Here is a 17,874-nt window from a genome sequence, read left to right on the forward strand (position 1 = left end):
CAATTCCTCTTATTGTCTTAGCCATTGAACAATATTGACCAGAAAACTAAAATGTTGTAATTTGATTGGTCTTTATTTTGGTTAATCCTGTGCCATGTCTACAGCATGAATTCAGATTTATATTGGGGGATGTACAATATTGGGTACTATGTTCAAATAAAATTGCATAAAAACAGTAAAGTTATGATTCATAAAAACAGAGTTGCAAAACCTGCTGTTGTCCACAGGTTTTCCAAATCCTTTATTCTATGAAAAGCTGGAAGCACACTGAAAACCTCAGGTTTCTGCTTTAACTGCGTATCGTTTGGTTTTTAAAGGCTAACTAGTTTAACACTGCTGCGTTAACTACACCAAGCTCACTCTATTCTGATTATCATTTCAGTGTGAGGATCATATAGGGCAATTTGCACAGAGTGGGTTTGTATATAACTGACAGGTTCCTAGTGAAAACAGGCTTGGAAGCTGTCAATTACAAGCTTAGCAGAGCAGGTTTTGAATGATGACATGCAGGTTAGATATAAGGAAAGTTAGCAACAACAGAAGATTAAAAACACATGTCTTGCGTGGGTAATGGCCTCCTAGGGACTACAAGGTGCTAGAGTTGGGCCTGTGTCAAGCTTTTCTGAAGTAGAGGATTAAAAGCAGACTTAATAAAATATGCTGAAATAAAATGTGGAGAAAAGGCTTCAAACGTTTTTTTGTTTTGTTTTGTTTTAAAACCGCATGTTATAGCTGTATATCATACATGTACTGTCCCCGCCTTTCTTGTCCAGTCTTTGCTGTTCTATACCAAGATGTAGTGTATACAGTTATGTTAGGCATAACTCTAAACTCTATTCTGAAGCATGTGCCAAATCACTGATGCACTGTGCAATATATAAGATCTAAAGCAGTTACCTCTTAGGTAGAAACAACGATTGATTGGAGTTTGAACGTGGGCACAATAGTGGCTGTGTTGTTGGAACAGCTGTATGCCAGACTGCTGCTATAACAAGGACCTCCCTGTCATGCATCTTTAAGTAATGGTCAACATCCCAGAAGACAACTCCCATACTGAGGGATCAGAAATGATTTACTGTTATTTATAGAATAAAACGCACACACCCTTCTAAACAGGTGTGTTATGTACAGGTTGTGTGTTATAGATGAGGTACACAGTCTGCATGTGTAATGATAAGCTATGTAGCAGCATGTTAAATATACAACCTAAGGCAGCTCAGCATGCAATACACAGGGGTGTGCACCATATTACATTACTGTTATACACACAACATTCCAAAGTTGTACAACAGTGCTTAGGGAGTTCTGTGTATCTGAATGTGCAGCCACTCCATAAGAGACACTTCCATCCTAATAAATTGTGGACAGTGTTTAACATACCTAGTTAGCACCTGAGCCACAATCATAGGCAATGTACTTTTTGTCAGCTTCTGATAAAAAAAAAAAAAAGAAAAAAAAAAATGGGATCGAAACGAGTTTGTCAGTATAAGCTGCTTTTTTAAGATTAGAATTTCCCCTTCCTTGCTCTTCACTGTTATTATTAAAAAAAAAAACAAAAAAACAGTGAGTGTTTTTTTGGAATATCTACAATTACAATTCCACTTCAGTTACTTGTCAGAGGGGTAATGTGCCATTACTGAGAACACTAGGCTTGCCCACCCTCCCCTTTTCTCTCCCTCCCTCTCTAACTCCCTCCCTCACTCTCTCTCTCCCAATGACATGACAGTGCAGCAGGATAAGGGAAGAGTAATTATGGTTCAGCGGGGCTGCCAGGTGTGATAAATGAGTAATCAGGATGTAGGAGCCCTGGTTCTTCAAAGGAGGACTATTAGAGTGTTATCAGCTGCAGGCTGCGATATTGTGCCGAGACCCAGACGGGGTCCCTAGTAGTGCTCAAAGCACTCCCCTGTCTGCCTGACCTGAGTTGGGGGCGTATCATTAACCCTTCGGCTGCACCTGACAAGCTTGTCCTTGGTGGTCTCCATCTGCTTTACTTTTAATACCTTTGGTGCAAAGCCAGGTTTCGGTGGATTAGCTTTTGTCTCGTGGCTTGATTTATATATACTAGTAAAGTCTGCTTTTCACGTTTCTTTATGTCCTTTTTCAGAGAATAGCATTTCAAACTAAAACTATATATATTTTTAGATATTTATGAAGGTTGTTTCCTTCTAAGACCATAAAGAAAATGTCCTCAGTTTCATGTAAAATGTTAAAGAAAAACACCATTTAGGGGAAAATGCGATACCCTTTGTGATGATGTTGTTGTTGTTGTTGTTGTTGTTGTTGTTGTTGTTGTTGTGTTACTATGACAGATCTTGACAATTCCAACCTGGTACCAGGCAGGTTTTAAAGTTAGAAGGAAGTTTGTATGTTCAGCAAAACATCTGTGTCATTTCAAGTACAGGTGACCTGGGTGGTGTTTAATGCATAAATCTACACACAGTAAGTTAGCAATCCTTGGCTGTTAAGCAACCAGAAAACTAGCACCAGTCTACAGGCTGTTTATTTTTTATAAGTGTATGGCAGGTTATGGATATGCTATTATTTTATCACATTCATAAGAAACATTTCATGTTTAGCCCTCCAGATGATGTGTGTGCTTAAAACTACCATATGCTGTGTGATCACATTTACTAGAAAGTACAACATGCCACTCGTGATTGAATAGCACCTTACGTCTAGTGTTATATTTCACTTGTGGATCAAACTCCACAAAGCACAACTGTGAATTGCAAAATGATTGTCGAATTGTATTTCATTTGTATATCCTGTCCAAACATGGGCCTTTTACTAATAAACTGGCAGACTAGAGAAGGAATAAGTAGTGTTTAAAAACAAAGGCTCAAATATGTTTTAGAAATCTCTAAATATAACATGAAACAGTTTTTTTTTTTTTTTTTTTTTTTTTTTAAACTTAACATACATTTTATCGGAGTGGCTCCTGTTGTACATATCCCTAATCTGTGAAAGTAAATGGACATGTTTATCTTAGTGGTTACTTTTAAACGGTAGATTACTGTTAAAGCTGAATGATATCAAAAGCCAGCAGACAAGTGCAATATCTGATGTGGGTGCTTTATAAAGCCAAGCATAACTTCTGACTATTGGCTGATTTGCATGCTGACAACAAAAAAGGTAAAAGAATGTCCTATACTTTGATTTTGTCAAAATTCTACAAAAACTAAGCAGGAAAGAGTTAAAAGATTCCACCTTAAGGTGTATTATTATATTTTTTGCCTTTCTAAGGCTGTTCGGTTCTGTGGAGCACAGAAGCAGCAGTGAAAAGAAAATAACGCGTGTGTGCTTATCTTTGGATTGGATTTCAAATGTGAACACAAGGAATGTGGCCCTGCCTCTGGAGCCGATAACCTTGCAGGCATGTACCTTCACTGCCCTGGCAACTGAAAAGAAGTAAAGAAGCCCTGACAACATGATCGTATCCAGAGTGACACCAGGTTAAGCTGTAACAGGCTGATGTGAATGACAGAATAAAGCGTGTGTGAAAGTGTGAGGTGAGGTGAAGGGGGGGGGGTCTTGTTTAATCGTAGTTAATGGTGAGGAAAGAGAGGCAAAGAGGGACTTTCTTATCAGCCATAGAGGGCAGAAATGAGGGGAGCGGAGAGGTGTTCCAGAACAAGTCACACACCATGTGCTGTTCCACTAACACTCTTCAAGAGCTGGGAAACCATTCCACTATGATAGAGAGAGAGAGAGGCAGAGAGTGAGAGAGAGGGATACGCTATACAGTCTGGTCTCTGGGAAAGGTGGACAAGGTGCAATTTCTGTCCTGTGTGCCCTCTATTTACAGATTCCCTGTGGTGTATGGGAGATCCCCTGGGCCTCTTTCCAACCCTCTGGCTGCATTGACCTTCCCACTGAAGCTCCACATGCTTGTTTACTCAATGTCCTTTCAGAGTACGTTCTGAGGGGCCTGTGTCTTTTCAAACGTAGGGAACGAAGAAGGCTGCAAAGACACTGGGAGAACTTCATGCAATAATCAAACCACCATATTAAATCATTTGAGGTCCACAATGACTACAAGTAAATCAAAGAATCAGTTTAGAAATTCTGCTCTTGCTATTAAAGTGTTTAAGGTTCTGACTTTGTTTGCAGCATGACTCTTGTGATGACATAATATGTAACCTGGTTTTGTTATCAGATTTTGGAATTAATATCTTCATTAGGTCATTATGTGACAAGTGGATTCTCATTTGTTTTCAGTGGAATTCCAAATGCTCTTATCCTGCAAAAAGAGCACATAGTCAATACACATCACAAAGGCTCCCATGCATAGTACAGCACAACCTGCATGAATATCTCATTTAGTTGGAGATATCTGATTTGGAATATTAATCAATGTGCAGTGTGAGCACCTAATCAGAAAACATAGCACAGTGAGGAGAAGATTGTAACTCATTGGTTCCATATTGCACTTGACATATTGTAATGACTACAAAGCCATGCAGAATCAAGAGATATGATATTGGTCATCTTCTTATTGTCCATTGGTTCGATGCTGTCTGTGGTTGCTTGATGACAACCATGGCTAGAAAGTTAGGTTGCCCATTGCTGACCGTAGTCATATACTGTACAGTTTGATGGAGGCTTATCAATGGTTTTGAGAGTGCGCATCCATAGCACTATAGCTCCATAGCACAATAAAGTAGCTGGGCTTAATGGTTGTTTACTGTTATCCAACTAACAGCTGCCTGTTTTAATGGGGGAGCTCTGTCATCAGTGAAGGGGTCAAATAGACTCACTATGCATAGGGAGTAAAACAAAACTAGGATTTACTCGCAATTGAATTATCATGCTGTATCTGGAAAGAATTGCATTATATGTGGACATACCTGTACTACAAAATGTACCAAAATCACTGTGTTCCCTTGACACTATACAGTAACAACGATTTCCCTCAGTAGTCGAACATAATGCTGATAAATTATAAGGATTCCTGCTTTGGCATATAGTATGGTCAGTGAAGCATTTCTAACATGTTTATTGGCCTTTTAAAATGTATTTTCTCTGTAAATGTAAATTGTAATGCACAGCTTTTGTTACATAAAAGTGTCCTGTATCACTTCAAAGAACAGTAATAATATATCTCTAGCAATTACTAGATGGGGTTGTAACCACTTGCCTTCATTTAGCTAAATTACATTTTAATAAAATTATGTTTTAGCTTGTCATCTTAAGTACTGCACTACTGATAGCTAAAAAAAAAAAAAAAACATTATTAATTGAATTTTTTAGTCTTCTGAACTGTATTTGGAACAAACTATACTTCAGTATTTAACATTATTCAGAAACTTTGCTGGCCAAGTTGATGTTTAAAGCTCGGTCTTCATGCAAGAGATTTTGGAGTTAATTTTAATGATTAAAATAACGGTGCCTGTTAACTCTGCGTTAATCCAGCTGGTGCTTTCCATCAGGGGTAATCTGTACTAAGAGGATTGTGTTGTTGTGTTTGCATATGTGAGTGTGCATTCAGACAGAACCAGCTGCGAAACCGTTGTTTAGGAGCATGGTGCAACTGCTTAGGAGCCACAACACCCACACCTACACAAGTTGGTTGCTGGGAACACGTTGCTCTTCCAAATAAGGTAGTGTAGGTGTGGAAGCAGCTTCAGATGTAACTCAGCTGGCATGCTTTCAAGTCCATTCACAAGTTTGTTCAAGAACACATTTGAGACGGTTCCATATCGATTCAACTGGCAAGAGCTTGAAAATGGCTTTGGCAGTTCCATAGAAAGTTCTTACCAGCTAAACAAAAAAGGAATTTGTTTTTGTTTTGTTTTTCTTTATATGACCGATTTAACTTGGTTTCAAAATACAAGAAAAACAAAGCTGTATGTGAACGTAATCATAAAGTCATAGAGTTGCTTTTGTCCAGTACTGTACTAGGAATTTTGTGTAGCAGTAGATGTGCTTTATGACATGAGTTTTATTTCAGAGCTGCTGAGTGTCATACAATATATTTAACACTTTATTTTTTATTAAATAAATGCTCAGTAGAATTCAGTAGAAGAACAATCAAACACCTGTGTCCTTTAAATATTTGGGGTTTGCAGACTAGGTGACTCATTGCATTAACAGATCCTTCGAAAAGGTCTTGACTGGCTGTATACAGTTGGGATGCAAATGCAGTCTAAAGAGTTACAGTTTTCTAGGTTTTGAATGTACATGGCATGGCTTTGTCAGTGTGCAAGTCTGAATAAGTCACATATGACCTAAAGATTACAATTCCTGTATTTAAACTGGAAGTGTAATTATTATTATTATTTTTATAACATCAGTCTACCTGGTTATTTCTATCATGCTATCTGAAGAAGAAGCTGAAACACGCTAATTATTAAAGTGAGTTTTCAGTTTATCAATTACTTCTCTCTCTCTCTCTCTCTCTCTCTCTCTCTCTATATATATATATATATATATATATATATATATATATATATATATATATATATATATATATACACACATCAATAAGTGTAGAAAATATTCTCCTTGGCCACTCACAACCTGCGTTGTGTTTTTTGCCTGATGAAGTTAAAAGCATCTGCAAAAAAGTTGCGCATTTCAAAAACATGGGAGTTCTCTGAAGCAAAGCAATTGTGAGTTAGTGTGTTATTTTTAAGATCTCATTCTTTGATTTCAGTGGGTCGGTGTAATAAATGTGGCTCCGTTTTGAAGCGGTTTGTAGTCATATTTTCCATTTGGCTGCCCGAGTCAGTGATATGAAAGACTGAAATGTAGCATTCCTTAAGAGGGAGGAGCGTAAGATGTTACATGACACTGAATTTTTTCTCCTCTGATCCCATTGTCTTTTGTCAGATGGCATGCTACATGCTTTCAAAAAGATTTGCAAGATGTCAATTCAGCTAAGGCCATCAGGGGCTAAAAAAAAAAAAAAGAATCCTGCCCAGATGGGCTTTCTTGTTCTAAAATAAAGAAACATGGTCCACAGAATTTGGTGCTTATGAATGGGGATGGAAAGGCATCACTGACTAGAGTCAGCTGCTTATCCACTGCTATTGTACAGATGGGCTGTTTCAAGTGCTTTTGGTATAATGAAATTCATAGTTTTAGTAAACACAAAAAATATATACACATGTACATTATCCTAATGAATTTTAATGCATTTGTGTTAAGTATTTAGCCAAAAACCTAATGCCCAAAGACCCCAAAATGTTTTGAATGATCTACTTATATAAAGAGGAGAAAGAATCTTTGTATCTTTGTTACTTATGGAATATTTTGCATCTTGTGCCCCCCATAGTTGCAGCTCATTGGGTTACAATGAAGATAGAAATAAGTAATTGTGGTACATAACCTGTAAATGTTGTGTTGTATTTTACACTGTTAGTATTTTAAGTTCAATTTTACAAGTTTTTGGTATTGCAGATGGTATAAGTACAGTTTTAGCAGGACATTTAAAGTTTCCATGCAGTTAAAATTTCATGTCTCTATTTAAAGTATAGGCTTTTCATGTACCACCTCATTCTGCGATCATGTGGATGAGCATCTAAACCAAGTTTCTAAGTACAGTGTTAGAGCAGAGTTGTTAACTGTGTCATTTTGGCTAGATTCCAATGTAGGCCAACATTTCTTTTCATAAAGAGCACATGCACTGAATAGCGAAAGGTGCAGAAATCATAGAAATACAGTTTTTTGAAGCATGCAGTTCTAATAAACATGCTATATAGCTTCTGAAATGATTTTCAGATATCATAAAGAATAACATGCTCCTTACACATTTGTACAATTGCTTTGTTTGGTGTAATCATTTAATTTAAACCTCGTATTCCCCAGCCCTGTAAACACAAATGCAGCCCCATAGGCGCTAGACAATGTAGGACATGTTGTGTTCAAGACATTGCAAAGATGCTTTTGTTCTTAGCCAGTCAGAATAGAGAACAGTGTGGTGCACAGCTTCTGCAGTGGTGAGAAAAGTCCCTGTTTCGAGCCCTGCAGTCCGTTCCTTTCAAGTGGGCGTTAAAGGAAAACCACACGGTGCAGAAACGTGCGTAGGCAAAAGAACATGTAGCAGGCCGCTCGCCACAGAGAGCGGAAGTGTTGTGCCACTGTCAGCCTGGCCCAGTCAGCTCTGTACACGAGCTTGTCTTTGTTATGTCAGTGCTGGAAGTTTCCTATTTCCTCTGTTTGCAGTGCCTGGACTGTTGGAAATGTGCCATTTGGTTATTGTAAACCAAATTGTTGCAATTGCCAGGTAAATTCAACAATGCAAGCGAGACAAAAATGCATGAGAATTCATAGTCCAATATAAGCTAGTGGTCATTTTGGTGGTTATATGGGTGTTTTTTTTTTTTTCTAAAACAAATAAAATATAGAATTGTGAAGGAAATGTTGTGAACCTGCATGCCCCATACAACCACTCATTTAGACTCTATAGAATAATGTATTATAAAAATAATGAACAATTAATTGCATGTAACTCAAAGACAGTACTAAATTGATTCATACTATTCATATCACATACAGTAACTGTTTGGTTACCTCATTAGGTACCAATTAAGAAAAATAGTCTCCTCCTTGAAACTATGTTAAAGCCACTTCTTGTACTCTACATCAATAGTTACTTGCAAAAAAAAGTTTGCCATATTTTTTATATAATTCTAACTACCACTGCTTTCGTATCCCAGATGAAACGGGTTAAGTGTTAGTGGATTACCAAAACAACTCAAGGCTGACTACTACCAGTGCTAGCTATTTTCAGATGCATATGTGTGTGTTCACATGTGTGAGTGGCACCAGAAAACGTGTTTTGTGAATGCATATGCATGCAGTACCAGCCTCTTCCAGTTGGAGTCACTGTAGTTGTACAGATTAACTGATTTGGATGATTTTAGAGACATCTTATTGAGGACAAATACTTCCAATGAACTTGTACAACAGGCATCTATAGTAATATGTACATTTTGCACTCTTTTTCAGAAAGAAGAAACCCAAAGTGAAGTTGAAAACATCTTATAAAAGTTAATAAAGGGGATTGCCGTGCACATACTTAGTAATAGTCCACATTTAGCACAACAAATCAAGCCCATTTAAGGGAGTATAAAGTCTTTAAACAGTTCTAGGTCATAACCCGGACATATGACCATCATTTGTAGGAGAGATGACTATTAGAGTTAAAGTCACTGCTCTTCAAAAAGACGTCAATATCCTTGCATAGAATGAAATGTGCATCGAAAATAGGCACAAAATGTTGTTGTTGTTTTTTGTTTTTTTTTACATATTTAAGAAGGTTGTTACTGTGTGTTGTAGGAATATGTGCCAAGGAATTCAATATTTTACTGTGAAATTGAATGTGAAGAAACAGTTTAACCTAATGTTCTTCTTGACACTTGAATTCTTCTAACAGTGCAACCTGTAACCATGTTGGTGCATTAGTAGATGAAGTATGTCCAATTTCTAGAAGCAGGATTTGAACCTCATAGGCACGCTGACCCACTAACATAAACACAATATGGGCTTTGAAAAAGTACAGTGCATCTTGAATAAAACCCATCTGGTGGCAAAACATGCATTTTCTCTCTTTTTTCTTATTTTATTAGCAGATCTGTTTGTCAGGGAGGAAGGAAATAACAGCAAGATCGCTTTCGGTATAACCTGAAACGTGCTCGCTGTGGCAGCACCATCATCTAACTTGTCTTTTAACTGTCTATCTCCCTGCCTGAGTGCCTTTATTATACCCTTGGGCCGACATCCCAAGCCTGAGTGGTTCAGCCTTGTTCATGTGACAAAATAATTTTCAACATTGTGTCAAAAGCACTGACAGGCATTTAACCTTTTGCCTCATGTACATGGAAGGGTATCCAGTATTTATTTACTGGCCATTGGTTGCTTAGTCCTGTTTCAGATCTAGACCTGCTTGAGTAGAAAGGAGTGCTTATACATTTATGTTTCCTGTATAGAGGTTAAAGCTCTGAAAAGTATACAATTTAGACTGGCCTTTTAAGATTTAAAGCTACAGTGTACTCCAATGTTCAATTTCACAATAGAATGAGGTGCAATTCCTTTGTGTTTGTTTACAACATTATTCTATAGTTCTGGTAACACACTGAGCCAAGTGACACGCACCTGGCATTGTGAATATCTGTCATAGCCCAGGAAGCAAAAAAAAAAAAAAAAAGATTTTTTTTTGTTGATAAATTGAAAACATTTTCTGGGAAAGACATATGAAGTCTTCTTAAATATGTTGAAATCCAGTAGAGCCCATTTTGATGTGGTCCTTCTGAAATTGAGAAAGGCATTCGTTATGCTAAATAAATCTGGTTTCGTTCTGTTGGGACAAGGTTGTTTTCAGTGTGAAACAATGGCTATTACATTTTAAGTGCAAGTCCTCATTTAAACCCCCAGTTATTTTTGAATCTCAGCGGCTCCCCCGGGTATCATTTTATCTCCCCATTTCCTCCCTGAATATCGCCTGGGACAATTTAATGGGCCAAATTTCATTGTCTATCAGAAATTCAAATGGAAACTGGGCATGAAAGAGAGAGGGGGATTTCAGGGATATTTTTTAGAGCCAACATTTCTGATTTACTTATTTGTTTATTTCCTTTTTTTGAATAACCGTTTCTAAATCACTGAATGTAAAAATATTTTAACCTTATTTAATCAGGGTTGATTATCACAACTGTCTTGTATCTACGATGTATTCCTCTTTTTCACTATTCACTAAAAAATACTGTTAGTCCTTTAAGGAATTATGTAAATTTAGTACAAACACAAAATAATACAAAGAACAAAAGAGATTGTTGAATATTAAAACGTTAAGCAAACTAAAAACAACAAAATAGTAAACGACATCTTATACTGCTACTGTGTGTGTAAATAAGCTGTTTGTATTTCCTCAAATACAGCTTATGTACAGGGCTTAAATAAATAAAATATAAGCATATGCCATAACATTGTCAACACTCTGTAGGGCTACATATCATAGGTGTCTATGTATGACAGAGATACAGAAGAAAAGCTTGTCCTGTGAGATAATGGGCATACTGTGTTGTCTCTGTACTGTACAGCAAAGGCAAATCATGTAGGTTAAGCACCTACAGTACCATGCACACTTTATCATAAGCTCTGAGAGGGACCCTCACACACACTCCTACATGTAGCTACACCTCCCTGTCCAGCCCCCACCTCCTATACATATTCTCGCACACCTGGTTGATGGCACTACTTTACAAATGACCAGCAATTGCTTTCCCTCCACAGTGCCATCATTAGGCCTGCACAGTTCATGTTTGGTTACTACACCCATCTCTTGTGTTTTGTCCCTCTAGTTTTGTAGATGTAATCATATCTTTTTCCATTTTATTTTTGGCACCTTTTCTGCCTTTTCACCTTATGGGAGCCCCTACAATTTATATTTTTAGATATATCTACATAACTGCTCACCCGATTGTGATTACATGTGTTATTCATCATTGTGACCTAGTTCTGGTTTGTGAATGGTTAATGAAACTGTTCACTGTAAGTTCCTGAAGTGAATGCCTGTTATTGTGTGTCCATCATCAAATTGTGATAAAACATGGCATACATATTTTCACTACTTGAGATTCTAGACTCTTCATGTTGACTTGCTACTTGTACATTATTTATGATTTGTTTGCTTAAGCTTTGAAAGCATTTGTACCGTTCATGTGAATTTGATCAAACATTGCATGGATATTTCTTACAATAAGGTACTTTTGGATTACATTGTGAAGTTCTGTTGGCCAGTGATCAGCCTATGCAGTACTGAATTGGAAAATACCCAAAGTGGAAATGGGGTGATTTGCTTGGGATCCATTAGATTTTAATCGAACTACATCTATTGATTTGTTCACACATAGCCAGGCCGCATAGGGGAGTAGCATCTTTTTGGTGGCTGAGTTTATATCACTTTTAATGGGAAGCAGCCATCTACTCACCAGCAGGATTTATGGGACTGGGTTCCTAACTTGCATCCCCATGGGTGTCTATTAAAGTCAAATATACTAAGCAACTGGACAAAGGAGCCAACCTCCCTTATAAAAGTGTATCCATACTGTAGCAGGGGAGAGGGAATAATTCTTCAATTTATTGCACATCAGTTTGAGCCATTTTGAGTTATGTGTAAGCCTAATTTGGCAAAACACAGAGAGAGAGAGAGAAAAAAAAACTCATAACATAAAACAAATGAACGTACCATTTTAATAAAACTAAAAATACATGAAATAGTCTCTCTCACTGTGTTAAAGTTTGTTGCATGTGGTATTTATTAGTGATAGGATAAATATTCAAACAAACATTGCACGAAATGTATTCAGGAAATGTTATTGTCAGAAGTATTAAACACAGTTTAAAGACATTAATATAGCTAAAAGATATCAATCAAAATATCTTCAACCTGTGTGGTGTACTGTAATTTCTAGAATGCAACACCCACCTTGTCTATAATGCAAAAACCCTTTCAGTAACAAATATCTGAAAATAAAATACACTCTCTACTGTATGGAAAGAAGAGTGTTTCCCGCTTATGTAATTTTTTTATATTTTTTTTATTACAGGGGTAGATAATGTCATTGTATTACCCTACAGCAATATATAGTGCTAAAGTATACATTTTCATCACATTAAAAATACATTGGAATGAACATTAAAACCTAAAATGTTCTACCCAGCATTCATTTTAGCCAAGTATGTTGTCTGAATAAACCAGTCTTTCTAAATATTTCTAATATTTCTCCATACCTGTAGGTGCCAGTGCTAACCACTCTGTCCTCTGTGTTTTTAATAAAACTGCTACTTGAAAGAGTCAGTTAAACCTCATCTTCTGTAATAGGTCCCACCTGTACTGCTTCAGACATATATCTCAACCCCTTACAGCACTGTGAATCCTACCAGGGAATATTAACAGTTAGGAGCAGTGCTTGTGCTCAATTAAAGCACTCGTACACATCATCCCCAAAATATGCAAATTATATTATCTTCTCATGCTTGTGCAATAAAAAAAACGTAATAAATCAGATTGGGTTCTAAACACTTGAGCTGTATGATGCCACTGTCTATTTAAAATGTATATCCAATTAGTTCATAATGCAAATTCCAACTAATTAGCTTTCTAATTCCATTCATTGGGTAATGGAAATAAATCTGTGTTATTTAAAAGTATGCCTAATTCTTTTGGGGTACCTTTAATCTTTTTATATTAAAAGCTAAATTGTAAAATGTGAATATTAATCTAATTACGCATAGTTCATTCCCGCAGATGTATTAGTCAGTGCTTCCAAACCCTCTTAGCAAAGTTTAAGTTCAGTCACTGAATCCATTTGAAAAGGGTTACTCCCCTGATTTTCAATGCTTTTGCAGTTGTTTTTTCTTTTTTGTTTTAATATTTATAATCCAGCTTGTGTGCAACTTTTCGAAAGCAATTTGTCTTTTGTTCTTGGTTAATATATTTAGAGTTATGGAGAACTACCTAAATTGAGTTCATGTAGTGGGTGGGAAGCAGTATTTGCACAAAATGTGTCCATATCCACAGCCGCTTGCTCATCACTCACAGCTGAGTGTGGGATAGAGTTAGTCAAGCCTCTTGAGAGGTAAAATGCCCCCAATTTTTAACCGCCAACCAGTCTTTAAACTTCTAAGATTTTGTGTCCAACCGAAATATTTGCGCTGCCTACACCCAATGTATTTACAGTTATTTTAATATGTACTGGTAATCTGTGAGGCCATCACTGTTTAGTTTCGGAAATATGTATGTATGTATGTATGTATGTATGTATGTATGCATGTATGTATCTATCTTTGTGTATGTGTGTGTGTGTGTGTATGACATGTTTAACTTATCTCAAAATTGTATTGTTCTCAGTTCTTGTTTAGCAGTATTATACTATTTCTGGCATAACTAATGCATTGTACAATGATGGTGTTGTGGTTATGTACACAGGTTATGAGAGATTAGTTGAATAATCCATTATGCTACTAATAATATACTACTGTATATATATACTTTTTCAGAGTTATTAGACAGTGTACCCTACTTTCAAAAGTTATCCAAAACCTTTAGCTGTTAACTGCAGGAATGAGGGGGATTCGAAAAGCAGCTAGTAGGCTTATGGCTATAGCCCATTCAGGCCTGGTAAAGATTTATGTTAAGAAATTAGTCAAATGGGATCATATTTTGGCTGAGTTAATCTTCTTCAGCTGAGTTTACCCAATATTATCTGCAGGCATAATTAAAGACAACTGTTTCTCTGACAAGCAGTTCAGGCCCCAATGGACTAATAATGGGGCCTACCCCTGGCACTGTCACGTTGATAAATGTTTATTGTGTCACATGAAGAAAAGGAAGATCTTTTTAAAAAGGTACAGATTCAAGACCCCCTCCTGATCTGTGAGAATGATTTGACTGATTGAATGTAAACCTTTCTTTGAAAAGCGATATTGCCTCATTTGTTAAACTGTACTTGCTAAAACTGCTCCAATCACTCATTCATCCAGAATTTCCTTCCTTGTCCAGTAAGGCATGAATCCATGGCACTGTTATTCCAAGCTGGTTTCTTTTCCTTGGAATGTAGATAGAGTGACCAGGCCTGATTTACAATAGGTGAAAGTCAGACTACTAATATATATATATATATATATATATATATATATATATATATATATATATATATATATATATATATATATATATATACAGTATATAATGTGTGTTTTCATTCTGGTTGGGAATTGCTAGTTTACATCTCTTTCGCATGACAGAACCAGGTAATTATGTCCACATAAAAATGTGCAAGCTGCTTGCAATGTGAAAAATTATAATGGTGTGATTTTTAAATGGAATATCTCCCTAGTGCATAATGCAAAGTACTTTTAATACAATTTGAGGAATGAAAGCAATTGCAGCCACTTTGGCATTTGCGGTACAGGCCTCCCGCTACTTCTGAGTTCACAACCCTCTGCACAGAGTGGCACTGTTTCATGTGTTTATTCACAGCATTTCCTAATTTATGCATTTCACTTTTTTATGATACATTAATTTACTTTTACAGTAACCTTACTCGTTAGTTATGTGATTGAGTGGTTGTCCAGACTATTTTATTTTACTAATGATCATCCTCACTCAGACTGTTTTATAGTGTTTTTCTGTGATACTCTTTTAAATATACACATTTTGGCCAGGGGGTGTTTTGTTCAGATAATTGAATTACAGCTGTAAAATTCTTAATATAATAAGACAACATTTGAATAATTCACAAATATTTACAGTACCACATGTACAGTTAAATATTTAAAGTGCAGTACTAAACACCAGAGATGGTGGAAGGTGGTTCGTTCATTTTGACTATATTTATTGTATTTTAGTATAGAAGCACGACCAGGATCGTCCACTACTGTATTTCATACTTACAATCCATGCAAGGACTGCAATGCCAGCAAAGAAGTCATAAATGCATAGCTAAGAATAGAACACATCTGTAAGAAAACAAGTGGCTGACATCATGTAATGAATCTGTTTCTACACATCTGGTTTCCATGTTGAAAGCTATCGAACACCCCACAAATTAGTGACCCCATATAAGTCCTAAGTTAATTTACTGTGATGTAACAGAGATTTGCCAATGGGTCTTCATACTGCACATCCCCACTCCCTGGTCCTTTCTGCTAACCTGTGGAAAGAGACTGACCAAAGGACTGCTGCAATTAGCCTTGAGAAATTAAATGTTTATGTCTGTCTGAAACTCCTGCATTGTGAAGTACTACAATGATCTGTTGGTAACCTATTCATTCATGTGCATTATGTTAATTTGATATCTGATGATATATCCAAATAAAATTAGATTAATAAACATTTAAATATATCCGATACGGTCCTTTCAAGCTATAAGGCACATGGAAATTAATGCCACAGGAAAAAAATATATATGTTGAATGCAAATTGCTCTTTGGAAATTAAATATAAAAAAACGCACTAGCAGAAATGTTTGCCTACTGCACAAAGGGGTTGATTTGATCAACCTATACCCCATCCGGATGAGCAACAGCTGTATTTTTTTACCATTTTACAGGTTTACATCCAACACATATTTTTTGGAAGTAATCCTTGGATAACCACAGACAGGTGGTTGACACAAGTCAGGTTGATTACCAGTGCTGTAAAAAGCTAAAAAAAAAAAAAAAAAAAAATCCAGCTGTGGCTTATCCCGACAGGGTATGGGTTAATAAAATCAACCTCTTCGTTTCTTCTAAATTCCACTTTAGAATTCAAGAGTGAGTGTTTGAAGTTAACAATGGACCCTTATTGTACCTTGTTGGTCGCTTCAAAATATACTGTTAAAAAATAATAATAATAATAATAATAATTAACAAATCAAAATTAATCCTACATTGGTATCATCATAAAAGCTCTGCTGAGAAAAGTTTGTGTTTTTAATTACACTGTATCTGCCAATTGAGACAGCCAAGACTGCAACGCATAAACCTCCTCACAGTCTTCTCTGTGCTGAGTTGCACTCAATCGATCAGTAAAAAGTAAGCGCTTAGACACCGTGGCAAAGAAATATGATATTGAGAGATATTAAGCCCACAATCTCACCAGATACAGAGCATAACCCCATGTTTTATCATTCTGTCTGGAATCTGATAGTGGACAGAAAACTTAAGAACAGTGCCAGCTTTTAGGGGAATATTGCAAAACTCTATATTGTTGCTGGGAGATAAATAACTTACTGTACAACCCATGTATCCTTTCTTGTGTGTGTTTAGTTAAGTGAATAAACAGCTATGCATGTGCTAGCCATGGTGTAGTATTTAGTGCATGTTAGTAGATAACTCAAGAAGTCAACAAGGAGCGTTTAAGAGAACAATGGGGATTACTGCTGCATCAATATACTGTATGTAGAATAGGAGGTATCAGTGAGTCTGTACAGACTAGTAGAAAGTACTGAGTTTGAGTTTAGGTGACTCCAAAAAGTATTTATACATTTCAGAATGGAGCAACCTGCAAAATGTTTTCTAGCAGCGCCATAGTGGAAGGGATAAAGTTAATAATGACATAAAAACCTTAAACCAAAATCCCTTCATTCCTTTATAACTGGAGTTAATATTAATATCTGCGGTATTGTAGAGCAAACTGATTTGATGCTGTGAGAAAGGTGACGATAATAACTCCCCATTTAGATTCATGTTCAAGTTTCTTTTATAAAGTCACCAAATCAGCAGGAATGGAAGATCCCTGGGTTGCATCATTAAACAGTATAGCAAGTAGCTGATATAAAACAGCAGGTGGAAAAGCCTCAACTTTAAATAAGTCTAACGGATGTTTACTTATTTCAAGTCTATGGGGGGTCTAAACCACCCATTAACACAGCATTTAGGACTGCTAATTCCCTGGTTCACATTTAACTGTTTTGGCAACAAAGGAGTAAATTACTGTTTTGTATCGGCGCCTGCATGACACAAAGCAAATGTCATATCTTCATATAAACAAGCTTGTTGACAACACACCCTGCTAAGTGTGTAATAACATTGTGTCATCTGTCTTTAGCATAACATAAGTGTCATAAGCCCTGTGCTGCTGTTTATTTATTTTCACTTTCAAGATTCACGCCATTTTTTTCTTCCACCACGTGATAAGTTCTCTTCCTGTATCACATAATAGGAAACCACCTGAGCCTTTCACTTGCATTCTTTTATACTGCAAACAGGAAACAGTGTGGTGTCAGGTGGGGTCCAATTATTTTTAACTCAGGAAGGAAGTGAATAGGGAGAGCGAACTTACAATGATGTAGTAGGATAGGTGAGCTGGAAAACGCTTTAAAATATACAAAATCGCATACTAACAGTACTACATTTACTTAGCTTGGCCTTCAACTGAGTTAA

At 36.5% G+C, this 17,874-nt stretch overlaps 1 protein-coding gene across 3 annotated transcripts in view; it reads left to right on the forward strand.

Annotated features, from left to right (window-relative positions):
* The window catches only part of LOC117425746 (WW domain-containing oxidoreductase-like), a 339,286-nt gene that overhangs the window by 270,034 nt on the left and 51,378 nt on the right, over positions 1 to 17,874 (forward strand). The window contains exon 9 of one of the 3 annotated variants that reach the window (XM_058993705.1): positions 8,956 to 9,125. The exons of the other annotated variants lie outside the window; for them this stretch is intronic. Within the exon in view, the coding sequence (XP_058849688.1) occupies positions 8,956 to 8,994 (39 nt within the window). The 3' untranslated portion in view covers positions 8,995 to 9,125. Of the gene's footprint in view, positions 1 to 8,955; positions 9,126 to 17,874 lie in introns of those variants that run through there. 3 annotated transcript variants of the gene reach the window in all.

This window comes from Acipenser ruthenus, chromosome 20, assembly GCF_902713425.1.
Source record: "Acipenser ruthenus chromosome 20, fAciRut3.2 maternal haplotype, whole genome shotgun sequence".
NCBI lineage: Eukaryota > Metazoa > Chordata > Actinopteri > Acipenseriformes > Acipenseridae > Acipenser > Acipenser ruthenus.